At 38.1% G+C, this 27,253-nt stretch overlaps 1 protein-coding gene across 1 annotated transcript in view; it reads left to right on the top strand.

Moving 5' to 3' along the window:
- Window positions 1–27,253, top strand: part of LOC126238277 (putative carbonic anhydrase 3) — a 532,151-nt gene that overhangs the window by 463,639 nt on the left and 41,259 nt on the right. The window contains exon 5 of the mRNA XM_049947780.1: window positions 23,663–23,768. Within this exon, the coding sequence (XP_049803737.1) occupies window positions 23,663–23,768 (106 nt within the window). The remainder of the gene's footprint in view (window positions 1–23,662; window positions 23,769–27,253) is intronic.

Below are 27,253 nucleotides of genomic sequence, written 5' to 3'. Positions count from 1 at the left end.
CAATTGGTTCTGTTCAGTTTGTGCCCCTATGGTTTGTTCTCCCAGTATTCAGAGCACTGCTTCATCTTGAAAGACATTCATTCCTGTGCCCATCTATAATTATAGGCTGTGTACTTTATTTTTTAGTACTGTAATCACCAGTCACATGATCAGGAATTTCTGCATAGCTACACACGCTTGTATCACTCTGCCTCTGATTCACATTCTGAATGAGGTGGTGTAATGATGAGGCAACAGACTCGTCTTCAGATGAATTATGGCTCAAATAGCCATGTGCCCCTATGGTTTGTTCCCAATATTCAGAGCACTGCTTTATCTTGGAAGACATTCATTCCTGTGCCCATCTATAATTATAGGCTGTGTACTTTGTTTTTTCGTACTGTAATCACCAGTCACATGATCATGAATTTCTGCATAGCTACACACGCTTGTATCACTCTGCCTCTGATTCACATCCTGAATGAGGTGGTGTAATGATGAGGCAACAGACTCATGTTCAGATGGACGATGGCTGAAATAGCCACGTGGCCATTCTCAGTTAAGTTTTCCTAAACCAGCTGAAGTGAATGTTGGGATGGTTCCTGAATCAAGGCCACGGACATTTCCCTTCCCATGCTCACCCAGTTCCGGCTTGCTGTCCAAGTCTCATAACCTGAGTTGGATGTTAACCTCTTGCCATACTTCCTTCTATTGACAACACATAACATAGGTGTGATTGCTGCAGTGTGATGATATGAGGTAGCTGAGTTATCAAGGTACTTACCCAAATTCATGAAGTGTAAGTTTCAAATCCAAACCCAGCCATTCTGATTTAGAGTCCTTCTATGAGGCTAGAGCCAACTGACTCAGTACCCAACCTTTGCCCAGCTGAGCTAGTATTCCACCTGTGATGCCATTCACTTCAACTGTTCATTAGCTTCTAAATTCCCCTTTTTTTTTTTTTTTGCAGATTTCCATAGTGTAATACTGTTTTATTGCCCTTCTTTGTATCACTATTGGTAATAAGCATGCTACATTTCATAGCATCAGCTGGTATTTTCTGTAATCTACACTCCTGGAAATGGAAAAAAGAACACATTGACACCGGTGTGTCAGACCCACCATACTTGCTCCAGACACTGCGAGAGGGCTGTACAAGCAATGATCACACGCACGGCACAGCGGACACACCAGGAACCGCGGTGTTGGCCGTCGAATGGCGCTAGCTGCGCAGCATTTGTGCACCGCCGCCGTCAGTGTCAGCCAGTTTGCCGTGGCATACGGAGCTCCATCGCAGTTTTTAACACTGGTAGCATGCCGCGACAGCGTGGACGTGAACCGTATGTGCAGTTGACGGACTTTGAGCGAGGGCGTATAGTGGGCATGCGGGAGGCCGGGTGGACGTACCGCCGAATTGCTCAACACGTGGGGCGTGAGGTCTCCACAGTACATCGATGTTGTCGCCAGTGGTCGGCGGAAGGTGCACATGCCCGTCGACCTGGGACCGGACCGCAGCGATGCATGGATGCACGCCAAGACCGTAGGATCCTACGCAGTGCCGTAGGGGACCGCACCGCCACTTCCCAGCAAATTAGGGACACTGTTGCTCCTGGGGTATCGGCGAGGACCATTCGCAACCGTCTCCATGAAGCTGGGCTACGGTCCCGCACACCGTTAGGCCGTCTTCCGCTCACGCCCCAACATCGTGCAGCCCGCCTCCAGTGGTGTCGCGACAGGCGTGAATGGAGGGACGAATGGAGACGTGTCGTCTTCAGCGATGAGAGTCGCTTCTGCCTTGGTGCCAATGATGGTCGTATGCGTGTTTGGCGCCATGCAGGTGAGCGCCACAGTCAGGACTGCATACGACCGAGGCACACAGGGCCAACACCCGGCATCATGGTGTGGGGAGCGATCTCCTACACTGGCCGTACACCACTGGTGATCGTCGAGGGGACACTGAATAGTGCACGGTACATCCAAACCGTCATCGAACCCATCGTTCTACCATTCCTAGACCGGCAAGGGAACTTGCTGTTCCAACAGGACAATGCACGTCCGCATGTATCCCGTGCCACCCAACGTGCTCTAGAAGGTGTAAGTCAACTACCCTGGCCAGCAAGATCTCGGGATCTGTCCCCCATTGAGCATGTTTGGGACTGGATGAAGCGTCGTCTCACGCGGTCTGCACGTCCAGCACGAACGCTGGTCCAACTGAGGCGCCAGGTGGAAATGGCATGGCAAGCCGTTCCACAGGACTACATCCAGCATCTCTACGATCGTCTCCATGGGAGAACAGCAGCCAGCATTGCTGCGAAAGGTGGATCTACACTGTACTAGTGCCGACATTGTGCATGCTCTGTTGCCTGTGTCTATGTGCCTGTGGTTCTGTCAGTGTGATCATGTGATGTATCTGACCCCAGGAATGTGTCAATAAAGTTTCCCCTTCCTGGGACAATGAATTCACGGTGTTCTTATTTCAATTTCCAGGAGTGTATTTAAGTCATTTGACTGTGTGAATTACAATATTCTTCTAATAGAATGAAGTTTTACAGGATTGGCAGTCTAGCCAAACAATGGATAATGTCATACATAACCAAAAGAATGCAGAAAATTGTACTTAGTGATTCAACCAATGTAGTCTGAGGACATATCATGTATGAGATTCCCCAAGGCTATCTCTTGGGACCACTATTGTTCCTCATATATGTAAACTCTCTTCCGACTAATATACAACAAGAAGAATTAGTTCTTTTTGCAGATAACACTAGTACTATAATCAATCCAAACATACAAACATCAGCAGAAGAAAAGGTGAACAGTGTTCGTAAAAGTTTCATCAACAGGTTTTCTGTGAATGACTTCACCCTCAATTTTAAAAAGACACAACGTATTCAGTTCTGCACACCTTGGGGGGATACATCAGTGATGAGTGTAACATAAGGTGAGGAAATGATAAACAGAGTAGAGTAGAAACTTGAAAATTCTTAGGTGTTCATATCGATTAGAATTTAAACTGGAAAAAGCACATTTTGGATCTCCTAAAACAACTTAGTTAACCTTATTTTCACTTAGAATCATTGCAAATCTTGTAGAGAGACAAATCAGTAAGTTGACATATTTTACATATTTTCATTCCATAATGTTTTATGGAATAATGTTCTGGGGTAACTGATCTTTAAGAAAGTCTTCATTGCCCAAAAATGTGCTTTAAGAATAAGAAGTGGTGCTCACTCATTAACGTCTTGCAGTCATCTGTTTAAGGAGTTGGGCATTCTGACTATTGCTTCACAACACATTTATTCCCTCACTAAGTTTGTCGTAAGTAATCCACTGCAATTCAAAAGGGACCATGATGTAATTAATTACAACACCAGAAAGAAAACTGACATTCATTACTCCACATTAAGGTTGTCTTTAGTGCAAAAAGGGATGCATAGTGCTGCAACTAAAATTCTTAATACCTTACCCAGCAATATAAAATGTCTGATACAAGCAAAGTAGTATGTGGGGGGGGGGGGGGGGGGCAGGAAGGAAACTGAAAACGTTTCTCTTTGACAACTCCTTCAATTCCATAGAAGAATTTCTACTACTGTAATGTGTAAAAGGTGGTGGGTAGGTAATTCACATATGTAAATTTATTAACATTAAAGATAATAATAGAAACTTATAAGTGGTCATCATGTACAAATTAATCTGCAGTGTCTGTGTAAAATGACTCATTCCACACCATTACAATTTATTTTGTAATCAATCTGTGGAGTATGAAACTAAGGAAAATCCAGGATGGGATGCAACAATATTATGAAAAGGAAAGTTGCTACCCACCATATAGTGGAGATGATAGAGTCACAGATAGGCACAACAAAAAGACTCTCACAAATATAGCTTTCAGCGAGTAACACCTTCATCAAAAATAGACAACAGGCACACACATACACACTCACACGAACACAACTTACACACGTGTCTGCGAGTTGTATTTGTGTGTGTGTAAGTCTGTGCCTGTATCTATTTTTGATGAAGGTCTTACTGGCTGAAAGCTATATTTGTGACAGTCTTTTTGTTGTGCCTATCTGTAACTCAGCATCCCCACTATATGGTGAGTAGCAACTTTCCTTTTCATAACATTGGGACATGAAACTAACTAACTTCATTTCTGATTATCATTGGTAGTGTCTCATTGGTAGAGTTTCATTTGGGATTTATTCTGAGACACAATTTTAATCTGTTCCAGATATTCATTTCAGTGCATACTCTACTCAGTTAAGGCCATCATTCATTCAGTATCATTAACTTGGGGTATATGTGGACCCTGACCACAATTTATTGGTTATGAACTGCAGACTAAAACTGAAGAAACTGCAAAAAGGTGGGAATTCAAGGAGATGGGACCTGGATAAGTGAAAATACCAGAGATTGCAGAGAGTTTCCAGGAGAGCATTATGGAACGATTGACAAGAACAGGGGAGAGAAATACAGTAGAAGAAGAATGGGTAACTTTGAGAGTTGAGCCGGCCGCTGGTGTCCGAGTGGTTCTGGCGCTACAGTCTGGAACCGCGCGACCGCTACGGTCGCAGGTTCGAATCCTGCCTCGGGCATGGATGTGTGTGTTGTCCTTAGGTTAGTTAGGTTTAAGTAGTTCTAAGTTCTAGGGGACTTATGACCTCAACAGTTGAGTCCCATAGTGCTCAGAGCCATTTGCACCATTTTGAGAGTTGAAATAGTAAAGGCAGCAGAGGATCAAGTAGGTAAAAAGATGAGGGCTGTTAGAAATCCTTGGATAACAGAAGAGATACTGAATTGAATTGATGAAAGGAGAAAATATAAAAATGCAGTAAATGTAGCAGGCGAAAAGAAGTACAAACATCTCAAAAATGAGATTGACAGGAAGTGCAAAATGACTAAGTAGAGATGGCTAGAGGATAAATGTAAGGAAGAGGAGTATATAGAGGGTATATACAAGGGTGATGTACTTGTGGAAATGGAAGAGGACATAGATGAAGATAGCATGGGAGATATGATAGTGTGTGAAGAATTTGTCAGAGCATTGAAAGACCAAAGTGGAAACAAGGCCCCGGGAGTAGACAACATTCCATTGGAACTACTGATAGCCTTGAGAGAGCCAGCCATGACATAACTGTACCATCTGGTGAGCAATATGTATGACACAGGTGAAATACCCTCAGATTTCAAGAAGAATATAATAATCCCAATCCCAAAGAAAGCAGGTGTTGACAGGTGTGAATACTAACCCGAATTGTTTGCAGACGAATGGAAAAACTGGTAGAAGCTCACCTCGGGGCAGTTCAGTTTGGAGTCCGTAGAAATTTTGGAACACACAAGACAATACTGACCCTAACACTTATCTTAGAACAATGAATGAATGAATGAATGAATGAATAAAATTTTATTGTCGTTTAGCTATTACAGCAATTGACAAAGTCAAGTTACATATATACAAGTTATACAGCATATATACATGGGTTAAAGATCAATATGTGACATAGGTTTTACATAAAATACAATATTTAAAATGAAATAATATGAAAACATTGCATCATAACTGATTCAGTTAAAGAAATTATGCTGCACTCTCCAAATCGGTACCAGTATGATGTTTTACAGTCGTAAAATTCCTGAAGTGAGTAGTATGGATTTGCAGCTAACCAACTGAACAATTTGTCTTTAAATAAATCAAATGGAGCTTCTACCCATTCTAGTGGCAAATTATTAAACATCTTCATACCCACCACTTCGTAGCTGTTCAATGACTTGGATAATCTGTAGTAAGGTATGCCAAGATTGCTACTATTTCTGGTTCCATGAGAGTGTACATCTCTTCTACGCTGGTATTCTGATAAGTGGCTCTTTATATGCAGTAGGGCAGTGTAAATATACATGTTTATAACAGTTAATATTTTTAAGTTGATAAACAGTGGTTTGCAGTGGGCCAGTTTATCACTGTTTGTGATAATTCGAATTACTTTCTTCTGAAGTACCAAAACGTCCTGAAGGTGTGAGCTATTGCCCCATATTAAAAGCCCATAAGATATAATATTTTGAAAAAAAAGCAAAGTAGGCTGATCTTATATAGGCCGCAGGTACATGGTTTATTAAATTCTTTAGCAAATACACCACTCTAGACAGCCTTGCACTAATGTATTTAATATGTGGCTCCCAAGTCAATTTACTATCTATAACAATACCTAAGAACTTAACACTATTCTTGAAGTCTTCTACTGGCGGATCTCTCAAACTAAATACAATCTTTTGAGTTTTACTCTCATTAAGCAGGAACCCATTAGCTCGGAACCAGACTGATGCCTGTGATATTGTGTCGTTTGCCACAGTTTGGAGCATATCAATGGCTGAGCTGATATTGAAAAAAGTGGTATCATCTGCATAGAGAATGGAGTGAGTATTTATGTAGGATGGTAGATCGTTTGTCATTAGGATAAATAGCAGAGGTCCTAATACTGAGCCTTGTGGCACACCGCACTTAACTTCAGCTAGCTGTGATCTCTGTTTACCAATACAAACAATTTGTCTACGGCTGCTGAGGAAAGATTCAAAAATGTTGTCAACTTCACTGTTTGTGATTCCGTAATAAACTAGTTTGTTGAGGAGTGAAATATGCTCCACAGAATCGAAGGCTTTGCTAAGATCACAAAAGGTAGTCTGAGCAAAATTTTATCCTTCATAAGCATTAAGCACTTTTTTAATCAGGGAGTCAATGGCATGGACTGTGGATTTGCCCTTCCTAAAGCCAAATTGTACCGCAATAATAATGTTATTACATGTCAGATAATCACACAACTGACATGTAATAACATTATTACTGCGGTACAATTATTAAGGAAAGGAAAACCTATGATTCTAGCATTTGTAGACTTAGAGAAAGCTTTTGACAATGTTGACTGGAATACTATCTTTCAAATTCTGAAGATGGCAGGGGTCAAATACAGGGAAATCCATGGAGAAGAAATAAAAACTTTGAGGTTTGTTGATGACATTATAATTCTGTTAGAGATAGCAAAGGGCTCCGAAGAGCTGTTGAACAGAATGGACAGTGTCTTGAAAGGAGGATATAAGATGAACATCAACAAAAGAAAAATGAGGATAATGGAATTCAGTCAAATTAAATCATGTGATGCTTAGGGAATTAGATTAGGAAATGAGGCACTAAAAGTAGTAGATGAGTTATGCTATTTCGGGAGAAAAATTTATTTTATTTATTTATTTTATTTATCCATCCGTTGACAATAAATATTGTATGGATGTTGTCAAGCCATTTCAAAGAAATGGACACAAACAATATATACGTAAAAAAGTACAAAACAAAATAATACAAAGAGGTTAATAATAATACAATGAAAGTACTATAGCCTATATACATCCCTGCTTGTTATTTTAAATGCATAGTCTGTTTTTCATAAGGCTTTAGTTTTGTCCTCCCTAAATGGCAAGTCCTTATATACACAACACTGCTTAAGTATATATTTACACCACACAACAGCTGTCCTTTAAGTATGTAAATGTAATGAATGATTAGGTAATGAATTATTAGGTACATATTGAGTATTTTCCATTTTGCCTTTATAAATATCATCATTGACTTACATAGTCATTTACACAATAAAAACATTGTTCTACTAGAAATTTTTTAAATTTTGTTTTAAATTTATTATCATCTTCTAACTGCCTGATGTTGACTGGCAGTGCATTGTACAGTTTTGCACCGATATGGCTCACATGCCTTTGTGTACTCGTTCTTTTTGTTTGCTGAGTATGGAGTGCTGTGCTATTACGGGTATTGTAGTTATGAAAGTCGGCATTTGTCTGAAAATCTGCAATGTGGGTCCTGACATACAATACATATTTGTATATGTATAATGATGGTATAGTAAGTATTCTAAGCTTTTTGAATATGGGTTTGCAGTGTGTCTGTGGATGACTGTGAGTAATTATTCTGATGGCCTGCAACAACAAAATTTGTTTTAGGCGCCCTGTTGTGGAACCCCAAAATATTATTCCGTATGTGGCAAGAGATTGAAAATAGCCGAAATATGCCATTCTGGCACCCTCTGAGGTACGAACATTTGTAATAATTCTGAGAGCAAAACAGGCTGAATTAAGTTTCTGTGCAAGTTTTATTATGTGGTCATTAAAATTTAAGTTTTCATCCACATGAATCCCCAGCAATTTTGTGGATGTCACTCTGTCTAAGGCTTTGTCACCCCACACCAGATCGAGATTTACGTTTTGATATATTTTCCCAAACTGCATATAATTTGTTTTATTTACATTCAATGTCAACCTGTTTGCATTGAGCCAAGAGTGGATGTAATTTAGTACTTTATCAGCAGTTGTTGGTAGCAATTGCTTTGGTGCACTTATTATCACACTAGTATCATCTGCAAATATTATTGCTTTGGTTGCATCATCTGAGGTATGAAAATCATTTATATAGACAAGAAACAATATGGGCCCTAGGATGCTACCTTGTGGTACTTCTATTTCTACAGTTTTTGCCTCTGATACTGAATTTATTTTGTGGTTGGAGGAAGTTGATGTCAGTCCTACAACCTGTGTTCTGTTTTTTAGGCGTGATTCAAACCATTTTTTTCTATCCCATGTATACCCAACGATTCCAATTTTTCTAAGAGAATTTCCTGGTTGACAGTGTCAAAAGCTTTGGAGAGGTCTAAATTTGCTTTTACTACACTATAATCTTTTTCTAGATTTTTGATTATTTGTTCAGTGTAGCACATTACTGCTGTTTCGGTATTTTTACGTGCTTGGAAGCCATGCTGATTTCTGTTAAGTAAATTATGGTCATTTAGATATGTGTTGATTCAGTGCTTCATCAGTTTTTCTAATATTTTTGAAAATGCTGGGAGGAGAGACATTGGGCGATAGTTTTCTACCTTATACTTGTCGCCGTTTTTAAATAATGTTTTCACTTCCGAAATTTTCAGCCTTTCTGGAAAGGCTCTTTCACTGAATGATAAATTGGCTATGTGTGCAAAGGGCTTTGCAATTTGTGGTGCTGGCCTTGTTATGATTGACACAGGCACCTCATCTATGCCAGCCGACATTTTGGGTTTCAAGCTTTGAATCACTTTCAACACTTCACCCTCATTTGTTGGCTCTACCCTCATCCTACCATCTGTTTTTGGATATTCAGGTTTTTCTTCGTTTGTAAATTTTAAGCTTAATGAAGTTGTTGCATTTATGAAATAATTGTCAATATAATTTCGCAAATCTTGTTTATTTATATTTACATTTTTTAAATTTTTGAGGCTAATGACCTGGTTTTCACAACTCTTCCCCGTTTCAGTCTTCACAATACCCCATATGGCTTTTGATTTGTTTTCAGACTATCTTATAAAACTATTATTACTCATGAATTTTGCTTTAGCAATTACTTTTCTATATACCCTCTTGTAATTTATTTATTTATTTTATTTTATCGATCTTTCAACACTAACATGCAATCGATGTCGTCAGAAGAGTTACAGCTATTTGTACATTATGTTTTACATACCAAAATATTACATAGTAAAAATATAGCAATGTTGTAAACTATTAGCTTACAACAGCTTCTACACCTAGATCCATACATAACAGTAAGCCATAATTTATCAGCATTAACATGCAATCAATGTTGTCAGAAGTATTATAGCTATTTGTACATTATGTTTCATATAACAAAAATATTACGTATTCTATGAATTGTGGGTCTGTGGATGTTTTCATTTTAGAAATTAGTCTCTTTAGAGTTCCACAGGAAGTTTCGATGCCAGCTGTGATCCAAGAACTTGGCTTTGTATTGCCATGTGACCTGATTTTTGACAGCTTTTTTGGAAAACACATTTCAAAATATCCCATGAAAATGGAAGAAAATGTGTTATGTGCATCATTTGTATTTGTTAGGGATAGTACTTCTCCCCAAGCCTCATTGTTTAGCATATTTATGAATTCTACACAGTTCTCTGTAGAAAAATTTCTTTTATACATGAAGTGTTTTTTTTCTCTTTCAGTGGCCTTGAAGGGATTTTGAGGACCAGAGCATTGTGGTCTGATAATCCCAAATCAGTATTTGTTACTTCAACTTCTGTGCATCCTACATTTGAAAATATATTATCAATAAGACTGACTATATTATTTGTTATTCTTGTGGGTGTGTGAATGTGTTGGAAGCAGGTTGAAATTACATACCAGATTTAGGAACTGGTCTTTTAGCCTACTTTCACTCATAAGATTAATATCGAAGTCCCCACACACAACTACAGTGGCTCTATCGGTGATCAGAGTGTTAAGCAATATTTCTAATTGGTTAAAGAATATGTCTGCATCACCAGTAGGTGGTCTGTATATTGCTATGACTTTTCCCTGTATTTCGTTCAACTGCACAGCTGCAGCTTCAAAATGATTTGCCACACTCAATGATTCAGCTTCACACCTTCTTTTATAGCTGATACTTGGTTTGGTAAATATACTTACACCTCCATTTTTGGTATTTTTTCTACAATATTGGCTTGCCAACTTAAACGGATGAATATTAATGCTACTTAGTTCAAAACTTCTGCACCAATGCTCCACAATGCACATGCAGTCAATATTTGCACTGTTCATAGCTACCTCAAGTTCTAATGATTTATTTCTAAGACAATGAATGCTTAAGCTTAGAATCTGCAGGTGATGAGGATGAGAGCTGGTTACATTTGTATTTACATTTTGTGGTGTCAAACTCAGTTCCTTGCCCTGGCGAGCTACCAAAAATCCTCCAGAAGGACAGGTTTTCTGCACCTTGTAGGTCGTTCACTGGGATATGGTGAGTTGCTTGCTGCTGCTGCTGGTGTAGCTCCCGGTGTCATTGATGCTGTCATTTCTGTTGTTGTTGTTGTTGTTGCTGTTGTTGATGGTGTAGCTGTTTCTGATACTTCAGGTGTTGGTTCTGTTGTTATTGATATGCTTCCTTGTGAACTGCTAGCACTTCGGGTGTTTTCTTGCAATGTCAGAACATCACACTTGTCTTGTAGTGGTGATGCTTCATTTTCAGATTCATCAAGCAGTTTGTGGGTCTTGTCCGTGAGGGGAATTACGTTTGAAGTGTCACAACTTACTTTCGTTTTGGCATTTACTATTTCTATTATTTTTGCAATTACGAAATTTTTTCCTAATCTATTTAAGTGGAAACCATGTCTAGTATGGAATCTCCTTCCTAGTTTGCTTATATCAATGAAAGTCACATTTTCGAATCGTTTGCATATCTGTTTCATCTCACTATTTGCACTTTCCACTACTTTGTTAACGCAGGACCATTCCGCTAGGTCATGACGATGTGGTACTGAAAATACAATGACGTTAGTACATCTTAGTTCATACAGTCGCCTTTTTAGTGAAAGCAACATATCTTGTTTTTCGTTTCTTGCGACGTCGTTTGTTCCCGCCAGGAAAACGGCAAAGTCTTTGTTGCTTAAAGTGGGAATTTTTTCGTGGTGTATTGCAGTTGCTGTGCAGAATTTCGCACCTGGTTTCACCATGGAAGTTAAGTTCACATTGCTTTTATTACGAAAGTCAGTAGCTATGTTTCGCCCTTGGCTGACTGAATATATTTCGATTTTTGTAATTTTTTTGGAACTACAAAATGTAGGTCTAACTGAGCTGTTTATTTCCTCTTTCTTTTTCACAAAAGCCGATAATCCATCGGAACTACATAAGGTCGGCAGATGTTTGTTTACTAAGTTTACGTCGAATTTCTTATTTTTCTGTGTCAACGAATTCTTTTGTTCTGGCTTATTTACAAGATCCTTTTGCTTTTCACATGGTTCATGAGCACTATCACTCAACACTGCACTTCCATAATCTGTTGTGGAAAGTACTTGAAATAAGATGTCGTGCACGAAGCTTACATTTATCTCACAATTCTCATGATCTTGTACTTTTTGTTTACGGCCGCTGCACTTCACCTTTGTCCACTTTTCGGAAACTGTCGAACTATCTTGCAGAAAACGTGGCGTGTTCACTTCGGTTTTTCTTTCTTGAATTTTAGTAATATATCCATTTTCTGGGCATTGATTACAAACTGTAGGCTACTAATTCGTTCATTTAGCTTCGTAATTTCGCCCTTGCAGTTTTCACACGATTTCTTTTTTGTCGCAAAATTTACGTTTTTGTGGAGAGACACATTTCGAACTTTCACCTTCGACGCCATCTTGTATACAAAAACTGATGATGGTCGAATTAGAGAGTATATAAAATGTAGACTGGCAATGGCAAGGAAAGCGTTTCTGAAGAAGAGAAATTTATTAATATCGAGTATAGATTTAAGTGTCAGGAAGTCGTTTCTGAAAGTATTTGTATGGAAATGAAACACGGACAATAAATAGTTTAAGCAAGAAGGGAATAGAAGCTTTTGAAATGCCATGCTACAGAAGAATGCTGAAGATTAGGTGGGTAGATCACATAACTAATGAGGAGGTATTGAATAGAATTGGGGATAAGAGGAATTTGTGGCACAACTTGACTAGAAGAAGGGATCGGTTGGTAGGACACGTTCTGAGGCATCAAGGGGTAACCAGTTTAATATCAGAAGATTCGTGCATCTCCTTGGAAAAATGTAAATCTTTCCAGTAAAAAGAAATCCTGTGTAAATTGTAAGGACAAAATATCAAAACTACACAAACGAGTATCCAGTCTACAGCTTTTTATCAGTACACTAAAAATGGAAACTACTCGACTGTTTCAAGATGGCCGCTAGTGATAAGAGTAAATCGTGTCTTAAGTGCAATAAATTAATAAAAACCACGGAAATATTCGTGATCTGTGGATTATGGTGTAGAAAACAGTTTCACAGTGATTGTGTTGGTCTAAGCAACAGTGAAATACGTCTCGTTAGAAATTCGAAAGAGCAAATTAAGTTTTGTTGTGAAGCATGCGAGTCTGCCTTACATGTTCAGCTGACGAAAGAGGTTGGAACTACAACGGATTGGGAAGCTGTACAATATTTAAGGAAAGCGCGTCAAGTGCAGAAGTGAGTAATATTAACGAGACAAAAAGCTACAGCCACGTTGTAAAAAAAAAAATGTTTGTAATAACGGTAAAGGAGAAATCGAAAAGTTAAATGAACGATTAAAAAGTCTTCAGCAAGTTGCTGATATACTGAGACGAGATATCACTAAACTTGAGAACGAAAACCATGAGTTAAAACATTGGTTGCGAGCAGTAAACGCCAAAAGAGCATAAACAACTTAAACACGCATTCCAGTGAAAGTAATGGTCAAAATTGCGTAAATAGGCCGAACTCAAATGCCAGTGAAAGTGACGGTCAAAACTGCGTAAATGGGCCTAACTCAAATGCCCTTCAAAGTGAAAACAATGGCCTAAAGTGTGTAAACAATTCAAAAACTATTTCTCGTGTAATTCCAAACAAAGTGACTAAAAAAGTGCCTTGCTCACAACGAAATACATGGAATAAACCTAATCTCGTGTGCACAAACAAGTTCAGTGTGTTATCAGAAAGCAGCAGCAACTCCATAAACACTGAAAGTGAACAAGCCACCCAACGTGAAGATAAAAACATTGTAAGGAGCTGCAAACACATCGCCAACAGCCAGAAACAGCGAACAAAGAAACACAGTGTGCTTTTTCTAGCGGACAGCCACGGAAGAAAGCTAGCAAATATTCTACAGGATGTGAATACGGATCTTCGTGCAACTGGCATCGTAAAACCTGGTGCGAGGACAGAAAATATTGTTGAAGGCATATCAGAACACAAGAATCCAACAAGGGACACTGACTTTGTTGTTTGTGTGACTGGTGCAAATGATGTAGCACATAATGAAGCCAAAAATTGTATAACAGGTTTGAAATTTTTTTTAGATGTAAGTAAGGTGGAAAACACTATTGTTGTGACGATACCTCATAGACATGACTTGATCTATAATTCATGTGTTAACAAAGAGATTCGTAAAACAAATATTAAAATCAAACAACTATGTTCCATTTATGCTAAATGCAATGTAGTGGATATTAGCAGACTTGAAAGAAATTTGCACACTGAACATGGTGAGCATCTAAATTACCATGGGAAAACATTTTTGTGTCAGGAGATAAACCAAGTTGTAAATGAAATACGAGCACGCAGCAGCCTTGTCTTAAAAGACAGTCCCACAGAGCATGACTGTACACCTCCTTTTTTAGAGAAAACAACATTACAGACGAAGGAAAGTTAGAAACCACATTAAGTGGAAACGGCAGCAGTCTAATTCATTCAGATAATTGTGAAACCCTAGATCATGTAGCGAAAACAAATAAATACAGAAGGTTCTGTGAAAGTAGAATACCATTACGTAGCAGTGATAGTTTCCTCCTCCTTCATATAAATGTACAATCTCTTAGGTGTAAAATCAATGAATTACAATACTGGCTCGATAAAATCAACTGCAGTGTTCTATGCATCAATGAATACTGGATGAAAGACACTGAAATAGACTTGTGTGTTCCTCTTGGATATTCGTTAGTTACAAGTTAGAACAGAAAATGTATGACACATGGTGGGGTCCCAATATATGTCAAAAGTGACCTTGAATTGCATTACTCAATTATATATCTTAGTAGAATATGCCTTGAAGCTACAATATAAGTTGCCGGTGTGGTAATGCATGAACAGAAAACTGTAATTGCCTCAATCTATTGAATCCCAGGGTCTGATGAGATAGTATTTATAGAAAAAATTAATACTTCAATATTGTTGTTGTCAAATTATAAACAGCATAGAATTGTAATTGTAGGTGATGTTAACATAGATATAAGGGCAAAGAGAAAAAATATAATTCATATGATTAATACTCTGAAGTCATTAAACTATTACTGTCTCAATGAAAAACCCACTAGACTGAACTTATGCCTTGATAACATAATTAGCAATGTACAAAGAGACTTCCTACAATGTGATGTGATAGAATTAGGAATATCAGATCATGCAGGGCTATGGCTTCAAATAGAAAAGTCAGCCTTCAGTTCTACAGAGAGAGAAGTGACATATAGAATTCTAGGTGAATCCAATGTAAACAAAATGATAAACCAGTTAAAAGAAATGGATTGGACTCAAGTAATGGATAACAATAAAACAATTAATAAATGTTTTTCCAATTTCCTGGCAGAGATCAAGCATATAGTAGAAATGACATGCCCCTTGGTAACCAAAAGGTACCAGAGTAATATTACTCATAAGCAACAAAATATTAACAAGTGGTACACCCCACAACTTAAAAAAAAACTCAGAATACTACTGATGATTATGAAAGACAAATCTCATAACAGTGATAGGGACAAGGAAAATTAAACTAAAATGAGAAACCTTTACAGATTAGAAGTAAAAAATGCTAAGTGCTGTGCAAATGATGAATATATTTTAAATTCTAAAAATAAATGTAAAGCTGCCTGGACTGTCATTAAAAGGTAAATAAATAATACCAATGAAGAAAGGTGTATCCCTATTGACTGCAATATTCTCAATGAATATTTTGTAAATAGCGTCACCACCCCACCCATCAATTCTGCCTCTGATGCACAAGCATTGCTCACTTGTGCAAAACAGACAAGAAGTGAGAAGTTCACTTGGACCCGACTCACATTAAATGATATTCATAAGTCAATAAACAAATTAAGTAATTCCAAAATAGAAGATTATTATGGACTCAGTAATCTCATCATTAAATGTATAGCAAAAGAAATTGAAATGCCACTTCTCTCACTATCAAACAGAGTACTTGATGAAGGAATAATCCCCGACTGTCTTAAGCTCACAGTTACATTGCCTGTGTATAAAAAAAGTGAAAGAAACCTCCCAAATAACTACAGACCCATTTCAATAGTACCAATCATATCCACGTTAGTAGAATATTGCGTGCATAAGCAGATATACAGGTATTTTGAAACCAGCAAAATTTTACATGAACAACAGTTTGGCTTCAGGTCACACCTATCAACTGTAAAAGCAGTAGAAGCTTTGGTAAGCAATGTTTATGAAGGGTATGAATAAAGGGTATCAATGTCTGTAAAACTTATTGAACTAAGTAAAGCTTTTGACTCGGTGTCACATGACATACTCATCAAAAAGTTAAAATACTATGGCATTGAAGATGACACACTCCGACTATTCAGATCTTATCTAAGCAATAGGTTACAACTTGTATATGCAAATAAGCAGAGGTCATAAATACTCCCTATAGAAAGAGGAATACCAGAAGGCTCTGTTCTTCGACCTTTTCTGTTCATTGTCTATGTTAATGACTTCTCGAAATACATGCTGTGTAAGAACATACTACATGCTGACAATATGACATTAATAAGTACAGGAGAGAACTTACAGAGTGTACTGGTCAAAAATAGAGAAATGATGCAAATGGCTAATTACTGGTGTCAGGCTAACCAGCTGTGCATAAATCAAACAAAAACAGAAGAAATAATATTTAATCTCAAAGTAACTGAAAATGAAAACAAAACAGTGAAATTACTTGGAGTAATCATAGACCAAAAGCTCTCATGGGAAGGACACACCAATTGTCTATGTAGTAAACTAGCATGAGTACTTTTCTTATTGTATAAATTAAGAAACAGTGTGAGCAAGCAATTGCTACTCCACTCATACTATGCTTTTTTTCATTCCCAACTGCAATATGGAATATTGCTTTGGGGTAACTCCCCAGGGGCGGAATGTATTTTCAGATGGCAGAAGAAAGCAATCAGGTGCATGGAGGGGTTAGCACCCAGAGAGTCCTGCAGAAATTATTTTAAATCTATTGGTGTAATGACAGTGTCAAACATGTACATATATAACTGTCTAATATATGCCAGAGAAAATCTGAAAAAATTGAACATGAGATGTGATGTGCATGCACACAGTACAAGAAACAGTCACCTGCTGGACTTGCCTTCCACAAGACTTGCTGTAGTCCATAATAACTATAAGTATTTAAGCATAAAATTTTTCAGTAAGTTACCATGCTCAGCTCGTACAGTACCACTAAATAAATATAAGAATACTTTGCAAACCTGGCTAAAAAACAACGAATTCTATACAACTGAAGAATTATTAGAAACTAATCATGAAAATATATGTTTTACCTAAGTTATGAAGAAAATGTTGTGATATTATATAAGCTAGCTATTTACTGTGATTCTTTTCTCATGTGTGTATTTAATTACTGTATAAAACATTGTTGTACATAATGCTGAAGAAAAGGTCTTTAGTTCCTTTTCTCCCCTTTCTGTAACTATTTGAATATCGTACTGAAACTAAAACCCTCTGTAAACTTTGACGAAGCCAATTGTATGAAAAATACTGAAAGGCTAATAAAAATATTCTATTCTATTCTATTCTAAACACCAAAATGTGAACCGCTGACAAAGAAAACTGTACCAAAAATTCTGTCAGAAACACCACTTATTTCTGATGACCAGTCTAAAGTGCTCAAAAACAAACTTCAAAAAGTTTTGCAAGAAGAAAACAGTGTTATGAAGATTACAATCAAGGATCCAGAAGCAATAATACCTCATTGTGAACAAGGTGCAGTGAAAAATACTTATCATGTTTCATGTGAAAACTTGCGATCTGTTAGGCCTCAATCAACTGCTACAAAAGGTGAAAAAATGCTTATTTTAAGCAACAGTCATGGTAGAAACTGTGGGAGTATACTGCAAGGCAAATTAGGTAAAAAGTTCAGTGTGCAAAGTATTACAAAACCTGATGCCCCATTTGATGAAGTTGTGAAACACGTGGACAAATTAACTGATAACTTCTCCGTTAATGATACATTAATCATTATTTAAGGCACAAATGACACTGAAAAACCTCTGGAAGAATTTCGGAAGAACATGATAGTTTCTTTGGAATATATACTTAAACTCACGCATGAAACAAATGTAATAATTCACCCAGTAGCACTTATACATGACAGACAAGGTCTAAATGAAAAAATAAGATCTGTAAATCGTGTTATGTTAGACAAAATCAGCACTGCCATAGGCGTATGTAGAAAGAGATTATCTGTGAATTTTGAGATTGAACATCTGAAAAGAAATGAATATACAACTCTGGTTTACATCGAAACAAACAAGGAAAGAGTCCCATCAGTAATAGGATTGCTTCTTTCATACACGTGGTGAAAACTGAAAAACCAAGTACCAGCACAGGGAAAAAGCATACAGAAACAGACAATCAGGTAAAAAGTGCCAGTCTTGAAGTGAAAGTACCACCCATGAAGAAACAGACAGTTATGGACCAGTATATAACAAAAAATAAGCTCAAAGAAAGTCACAACAACACACTTACTAGGTTAAATTTCAAGCCATCAAATGAAGCAACAAGGCAGTCGTTAATGGACAGATGGGTAAAAGGGGATGGAAAACAACGGAAGTTGGGAACATTTCAACAGAAGCGAAACAGGAACCCACATATGGTGAACCAGCAAGCCATACATTAAACACCATGGATGCCACCCCTGGAAAACATGAGGATTTTTTCCCACTAAGTACACAAGCTCAAATAGTGAGGTAAGTGGTCAAGCAAGAAATGATTTACTCCCTGTACCTGATTTTAAATTACTCCATCAAAATGTTCACTCACTCTCGAATAAACTAAATGAAATAGAAATAATGTTAAATGGCCTAAATGATATTTCTGTACTAAGCTTCACAGAACACTGGCTCAAACAAGATATGTTAGAGCAAACATACATTCCTCAGTGCAAACTTTCAAGCATGTTTTGTAAGAAAATATTGAGTCATGGGGATACCTCAGTATATGTTAGAGAAAATATTGAATTCCATAGTGTAACTAAATAACATAAAATGTCCTGAACTACCAAGGCAAAATACAGTCATTATTTATGTATACAGGTCACCAGAAGGAGACAAAAAAGTGTTTTACAACTGCATGGAGGAACTCTTGGAAGAAATTTTAAAAAAATATATATGTGATGACTTTAATACTGATTTCTCAAAATCCAATAAATTCAGAGATGACATTATAAATCTACTACAATTGTTCAACACAGTACAAAGGTAACTGAATCAACCCAAGAAACATCAACCTCTGCATCTATTATTGATCAGATCTTGATAAATACTTGCAAATATGCCTATAACATACAAGTTGTAAACATGGGTTTTAGTGATCACAATGCTCAAATTCTTGCAATGAATATTTCAGAACACTCAATTCCCAGTAGAATACAGCAGACTGTGAGGAATTTCACTACAAAAAATGTGGAATATTTTTGTTCTCTCCTAAAGGGTGAAAGTTGGAAAGATGTCTATGACTGTAATGATACCAATGAGTAATATGATAAGTTTATGGCTACATTCAAATATTTTTTGAAATGGCTTTCCCCAAGAAAATAATTACTTTTAAAACTCTACTCAAAAAACAAACAAGTGGAGTACAAAAGGGATAAGGATATCACATCAAAATAACAGGAGATCGTATGAGTACTCCAAGCAAAATACTAATCCTGACTTTATTACATATTTCAAAAGGTACAAAAGAATACTAACACGAGTTATTAAAAAAAATTCTATAAAATGACAAAACATTGTGTGATTCCAAGAATAAAAGTAAAGCAACCTGGAAATTATAATGAAAGAAATGGGCACCAGGCCAGTTAATCACAGTAATACAGAGCTGATTATCAATAAAAGTAAACTAACTGACCCCAAACACGTGGCTAGTTCTTTCAACAATTACTTCTAAAATATAGAACAGTGATTAATAAATAAACGCCTTGACAAACAGCCAGCAAGTCACTCAGATCAAAAAATTCATCCTGACAGATTTTTCGTGTATCCAGCAACACCTGAGGAACTGTCAAGAATCCTAAAAGAATTACCTGATAAATATTCTGCGGGTGTTGAGATACCAGATGCTATTATCAAAGTTAGAGCAACATTTATTGTGGAACAAGTAACAAACATAGTAAATTCTTATTTTGAGATTGGTGTGTTTTCAAATAATCTAAAAACTGCGAAGGTAACACCTTTGCATAAAAGGGTGCAAAAAGTGATATTGATAATTTTAGGTCAGTTTCAGTATTGTCAGGCATCAGCAAAATTATGGAAGAAATGTTCCTTAGAAGAGTAACAGTTTTCTTAAATAAAGAGAGGCTGATAAGTGACTCCTAACATGGGTTCAGAGCTGGAAAGTCAACTCAGATAGCAAATTTTGCCTTCTTAAATGAACAGTGGATGATAAGCAGCTTGTATCTGGGATGTTTCTGGATTAAGTAAAGCCTTTGATGTTATTGATAATGGCATTCTCTTGTGTAAATTAGGTAATTATGGAATTAGAGGCCAGTCTGAAAGGTGGCTCCAATCGTACCTCAGTAATCATCAGCAGATTACAGAAATAAAACGTAAAGATATCGAAACACAAAAAATTTCTAGCTTTTACAGTTATGAGGGGAAAAAATCAAGTATGGAGTCCCACAAGGGTCAGTTCTGGATCCTGTCCTATTTCTGGTATATAAATGACTTGGTTAGTAAAGTACATGATGGAACCACCGTACACTTTGCAGATGGCACTAATATTCTAATTAAATCACAGAATGAGTAAAATCTGCAGGAGGTACTGGTTCATTACCAATAGGCTTATCATAAATTCTGAAAAAACTCTGGCAGTTAACTTCCACACCATGCAAAACCTCCATCCTGCACACCCCGTTTTCTCTATCAAAGGAAAAAATGTGTCGAAGGTTAGTCATACAAAATTACTTGGCATTCATGTTCAGGCAGATCTGAAGTGGTAGGTGCACCTAAACAATTTAAATAAGAGACCGAATTCACAAGCATATGCTGTTAAGATCTTCACTCAGAATACAAGCTGATCATCAATGCTGACAATGTACCATTGTAGTATACAGTTGCTACTTATTTACGGAATAATTTTTGGGGGGAATCCCACAAATTCTAGAAAAACATTTAAAATACAGAAAAAGATTATCAGGGTGATAAAAAACAGCTAAATGCAAGGATTCCTGTAGACCCCTTTTTAAAACTCTCAAAATATTGCCGCTGCCTTGCCTATATACATACAAAATATTAATTTTTGCAAAAGGGAGAATCTTAAAAAAGGAAAATCTCTTCATTCACAACCATGATATACACATATATGAAACTGGGCAGAAGATGAGCCTACACATGATGCAGGAAATGCAAACTTGTGCAAAAGAGGAGTGCATCATACTGGAGCTATGCTATATAACCATTTGCCTTCTTACTTAAAATGCATACCAACATTAAATACATTTAAAATAAAGTTAAAACAGTTCTTGCTTGGCCACTGCTTCTGTTATTTGTTGAATTTATGGAACACTGTAATAAGTAAAACCCATTCACAAAATTTTACTAATTGTCAATTCATAATATAGTTTATGTTTTACTTATGTCATTCACTTAATAACTGCTATTATCACATGTAGAAGCAATCTAGTACACCAACCTATATTATTTTGCATTTTGATTATGTCAACAATGTAGTCAAAATGACTACTGTATTGTAAATTAACTAGGTTTACCATTGTCCTATATCACATGTACAAACAATGTACTAAAATGATTATTGGACAAATAAACAACAACGAGGTAGGTTGCAGTGGTTATTCAAAGATGAAGAAGCTTGCAAAGAATAGAGTAGCATGGAGAGCTGCATCCAACCAGTCTCTGGACTGAAGACCACAACAACAACATCTGTTAGAATAATTGTGAGTGTTGTGTGTGAGTGGCGGGGAGGGAGGAGTTAATGTTGAGGGTGGGAAACTTCTGTTTTCACTGAAATTCAGTATAGTGTACTTGTTTCCAATTGTGAATGGGATAATGCAAGCACAAGCACACTGTTAATTCAGTCTGTCAAGATGCCTTGAAGGCTATTGCAAGCTTAGACCATTAGAACATAGTGACTTTCCTTAAATTATGGCTCATACCCTGAGGATAATGCAACAAACTGTGTGCTGCCTGCTTAGAGGCAACTGGAAGGCCTTATTGACCCAGACAATACGCAATCATCTCCAGGAGGTCAATTTGGCATTTAGGTCAGCTTGGCATTTAGCATGTACTTATGTATGACAACGCTGCATCCCATAAAAGAAGGTAAGTGAGGAAACACTGTGAACTGAACTTGGATAAGTGGTCTCATGTTCACTTTACCAATGAGTGTACAGTTTGTCTGACTTCTGATGATTGTCAGACAACAGTGTGGGGGAGTCCAAGTACCAATGCCTGTCTCGGGCATACAGTTGCACATGTTCAGCACAGAGGCCAGTATCTGCAGTATCTGTGGAGTATTCTAAAACCTGTCAACATTTCACTAATGGGTTTGTCCTTCAAGATGTCAATGCACAAGCACACCACACCTATGTTGTGTACACTCTCCTATAGGAGGTACGAATAGCCAAATGAAGTGGTGTGCAGTATCTCCTCATATGAACCCAATTTAGCATGTTTTGGACCATTAGTAATTTGCACTGTGCTGTGGCTGCCCACTTCATACATTGTAGCACCTACTGCATCGGCATCCAACTTCACATCCAGCCAACACAGTTAGCCTGTATCACAAGGTGTATATTCACCAGGAAAACCTACATCATCTGCGTTGTTATCACAAATATTTACTGGCGGCCACAATACAACACAACACCAGGTCTCCACCAATGGCCACCAGGGACCGTTACCCGTTCACGGAGCCTGCAGAACAGCTTCACCAAAGGTCACAGCTAGCTAGCCCAGGAACTACTTTGATATGCCAGGTACATGATTGAGAATAGTTCTGGCAGATACATCTGCCAAACGGGATTTATAGGGTGGCGCACTGCCGGCAACGGGCAGTTCGACGCACTGCTTGGAAGTATGCAGAGCTGCAATGCCAGCAGCCATGGCCAGATGCCTCTTATAGCTGACCGATCTCTTGCAGATGGACTTGGTATAGTCAGTGAACATCTTGACATCATAGAAATGTTTTATTGTTATTTCTCACCATGAAGAGTCGGGCCTTTTTTATTATTATTACTTATTTTATATTTGTGATGATCTGCAGTTGGGGCTGAGTCTGTTGTTCTTTTGGAGATTGTATTATGGGTTTGTTTTGTTGAGTCCAATATGTTGTTTTTGGACTTGTGTTTTCCATGTTTCTATTCTGCTAGCACTGATACTTCACACCACATAATCGCAGAAATCCTTCTCACATACTGAGTAACCGTTACAGAGCAGGTCAGGTTTGTGCAACAAAGTCTTGAACAGTATATGTATAGCATATCAGTAGAATCCTAAACTGATGAAATGTACAGCATGGAACAATACAGTTACACAGCAGCAGATTCTGATTCCTGACATGTGTACTTTTCAGCAAAGCTTTTATTTTGGTTACTGTTTACTTTTAAGTTATTATTTAAGCTATTCTTAATTAATTCATTTTTAAGGATTATTCATTGATTTCCTGGTTTCCTTGAATTTATGTCGATACACATTCACAGATATGCTAGTGGTTCAAAACTTGTTTTGGAAATTTATTTGGCTACTTGTTCAGGAAACAGGCCCGGTTTTGTTTGAGTCATACAAAATTCCTGACTGACTCTCACAGATCATAGGTAATTGCACACATTGACAGTTAATGTTGCTATTGCAGGTGGCCCCTGGAATTACATCTGGTACACCGGAATGAGCGCTATGCCAGTTTGCAGGAGGCGCTCAAAGACAGGAATGGAGTTGCTGTGGTCGCTGTCCTCTTTCATGTGAGTTCAACAATTCCTGTGTGCTTTGTGTTCAGTAAACTAATTGCATTGGCTAAAAATATTTTCATCTACCACCATGTGTAGCAAAACTTTACCATAACAGTATATTTGCTTCATACTTGCAAAACCTGCCATTCCTTAAGAAGAGTCTAAATAAATATCAAAGTGTTTAGTGTTCTGACCTCAAGCACACACAGATAATAACAGGCACAACACTTTATTACACCTAGAATAACTTGTAAAGAAGACACTTACCATGCAGTGGCTACACTACTAGATCACTAAATGCAGGCCAAATGTAAACATGACTTGACAGTGAGTTTGGCAGGGCCCAACTCTTTAAGCCATCAGACAGCTAGTAGAGTGCATTGTGGAGAGGCAGCATGCACATCCAAGAGAGGTGGCCTCTGCTGGTGCATGTTTCTTCTAACTTCTGTGGCACACCATACAACTGTGCCCAAACTGTAGATTTGGAGTCTAATTGGGTCACTACAACTCTGCCCCCTCGGGGGGGTGGAGGGGTTTGGGGCAGAGTGTCATTCATTCCTTGGGCAAATGTGGATAGCTGCAGTGTGGAGACAGCATTCACATCCATGGAGGCCTCAGAGGTGAAAGGGGAGTGCAACCCCCAGTCAATGGAGACTTTAGAATACAATGAAATTGGCCAGCACAAGGAGTGCCCCAACACCCCCCTGTCAGAGCACAAGATGACAGGGCTGGCGACGGGCAGTCCAAGCTAGGATCTCTGGAGAGATGTTTGGCGTTGTTGTGGAAGGTGGAGGCTTCACAGGACACATCAGACTGGTCAAACTGGCAAGGGAATGTCTGCTGGTAGGAGGGGCACTGGAGCCACTGCCAACGGCTGAAAGTTGTGGGCTCATCAAGCAGAGCTGCTAATGCAGGCAGAAGAGGAAGCTTTAACATTGGCAGATGGGCAGCATCCAGTGACCAGAGCACCTGCAAAGGTGTGGCCAAGATGAGGGGGGAGGGGAGCTGTACCTATACGGCTGCCATTCCTCACACCAACTAGAAATTTTGTCTAAGTCATGTGGTATCCCCCTACAGTCACTCAGCAATAATATCTTCTCATACACCATGGAATCATCACAAAACATCTGCAAATTGCTACTCACCCTGTCCGTCACATCATTTATGTACATAGGGATTAATAGCTGTCCTGTCACACTTCCCTGGGGCAATACTGATAATATCCTCATCTCAGATGAACACTCACCATCAAGGACAATGTACTGGGTCCGATTACTTAAGAAGTCCTTGAGCCACTCACATAACTGGGGATTATTCTGTATGCTCATTTCCTCATTGACAGTCTACAGTGAGGCACCGTGTCAAATGCTTTTCAGAAATCTAGGACTATGGAATCTGTCTGTTGCCCTTCATCCAAAGTTCACAGGATAATGTGTGAAAAAATGGCAAGCTGAGTTTTGCATGAGCAGTGCTTTGTAAAACTGTGCTGATTTTTGAACACAAGCTTTTGCATCTCAAGGAACGTGATTATATTCAAACTGAGAACATGTTCAAGAATTCTGCAATAAACCAATGTTAAGTATTTTGGTCTATAATTTTGTGCTTAAGTTCTTTTACCCTTCTTGCTTACAGGAGTCACCTGCATTTTTTTCCAGTCACTTGAGACTCTGCGCTGGGCAAGAAATTTTGTGGTAAATACATGCTACGTAAGGGGACAATGCCATAGATTACACTTTGTAAAATGAAATTGGGCAACTTATTTACTTTCAATTTCTGCAGTTGCTTCTCTATACCAGGGATGCCTATTACTAGTCATCCATACGGGAGTCTGTGAAATGGTCTAACAATGGTATATTTCCACAGTCCTAGTGCATGAATGTTTTCTTAAAAAGCAGTATTGAAAATTTCAGCTTTGCTTTTGGTATCTTCTATTGCCACACCAGACTGGTGAACAAGTGACTGGATAGAAGCCTTTGCCTCACTTAGCTATTTTATTTAGGACCTGAATTTTCTGTTTCTTGGCTATGATAGTTTTTATTTACTTCATGCATTGATCTTTTTACAGAGGGATGAATCTCTACTAACCTTTACCTGTGATATTTTTACAGAGGGACAAATCTCTACTAATTTTTGCCTGTCTTCATTTGCACATTCTCGGTTCGAGTCCTCCCTTGGGCATGGATGTTTGTGTTTGTCCTTAGGATAATTTAGGTTAAGTATTGTGTAAGCTTAGGGACTGATGACCTTAGCAGTTAAGTCCCATAAGATTTCACACACACACACACACACACACATCTTTTGAACTGATAGTGCAACAGCCTTTGCTTCCTCAGCATTTCCTAAATTCTTTTGTTAAACCACAGTGGGTCTCTTTCATCTTTAATCCAGTTACTCAGCACATACTTCTCTAGAGTGTGATTTACAATTCATTTAAATATTCCCATAATTTCTCTACTTCCATCATACTGGAACTAAATGATGCCCACTCATTCTCTAAGTGGGACACTGACAATTGCTTATCTGCTCTTTCTAACAAAAACATTCTCCTCGCCTTCTTGACTGATTTATTAACTTAAGTAACCATCATGGTTATGATGACATCATGATCACTAATGCCTGTCTCAATAATGACATTGTCAATAAGGTCAAGGCCTGTTTGTAACTACAAGGTCTAAAATATTACCATTGCATGTGGGCACTAAACTAAAGTGATTAAAGCAGTGTACCACATAACAGCACCTACACTAATTCAATTACTCAGCCAATCTTTTGAGTAGATATACTTTCCTGATTTGTTGAAATATGCCGATGTCAGACCTCTCAAGGACATGGAAAACTAGTGTCTTATTTCTATTCTTCTAGTCCTGTTGAATGTGTTACAGAAATTAGTTGCAATCAAAATTCAAAATTTTGTTGTAAAAATGATATTACATTGTCCAGCCACATTAATGTGACCATCTGTCAAAACCCTGAATAACCACCTATTGCACTGTGGACTACTGCAAGATATGCAGGAAGAGCCATTGAGATTCTGGGAGGTACCAACAGAGATGTGAAGCTTTGTTGACTTCAGTGAGGTGGCCGGCTCTAGATTTCTTAATTGAGTATCCATGGTGCAAACGACCCGATTGAGGTGGTCTCATAGATTCTCTATCGGTTTTAAATCTGGGGAGCTTAGTGGGCAGGTGAGTACAGTAAACTATCCTGGTGCTCTTCAAACCATGCATGTACACTGCGAGCTGTGTGATAAGTTGCAGTGCCCTGCTGGTAGGTGCCATCTCGCCAGTGAAAACTGAACTGCATGTAGGATAGACATGATCCCCAAGTTTAGATGCATACGTGGTTGATCCATTGTACATTCCAGAATGATGACCCAGTGGATGACCTCCAGCCTGGGCGCTTCCAATAATTGATGCAGGATATTTGCTGTCAGACATTTCCCACCATACCTGCCAAAAGCCATCTGTCTGATGGAGCATAAAATGTGATTCATCTGA

This window comes from Schistocerca nitens, chromosome 1, assembly GCF_023898315.1.
Source record: "Schistocerca nitens isolate TAMUIC-IGC-003100 chromosome 1, iqSchNite1.1, whole genome shotgun sequence".
Lineage (NCBI taxonomy): Eukaryota > Metazoa > Arthropoda > Insecta > Orthoptera > Acrididae > Schistocerca > Schistocerca nitens.
The sequence above is the reverse complement of the archived record's forward strand: the minus strand, read 5'-3'. Positions and strand labels throughout refer to the sequence as shown.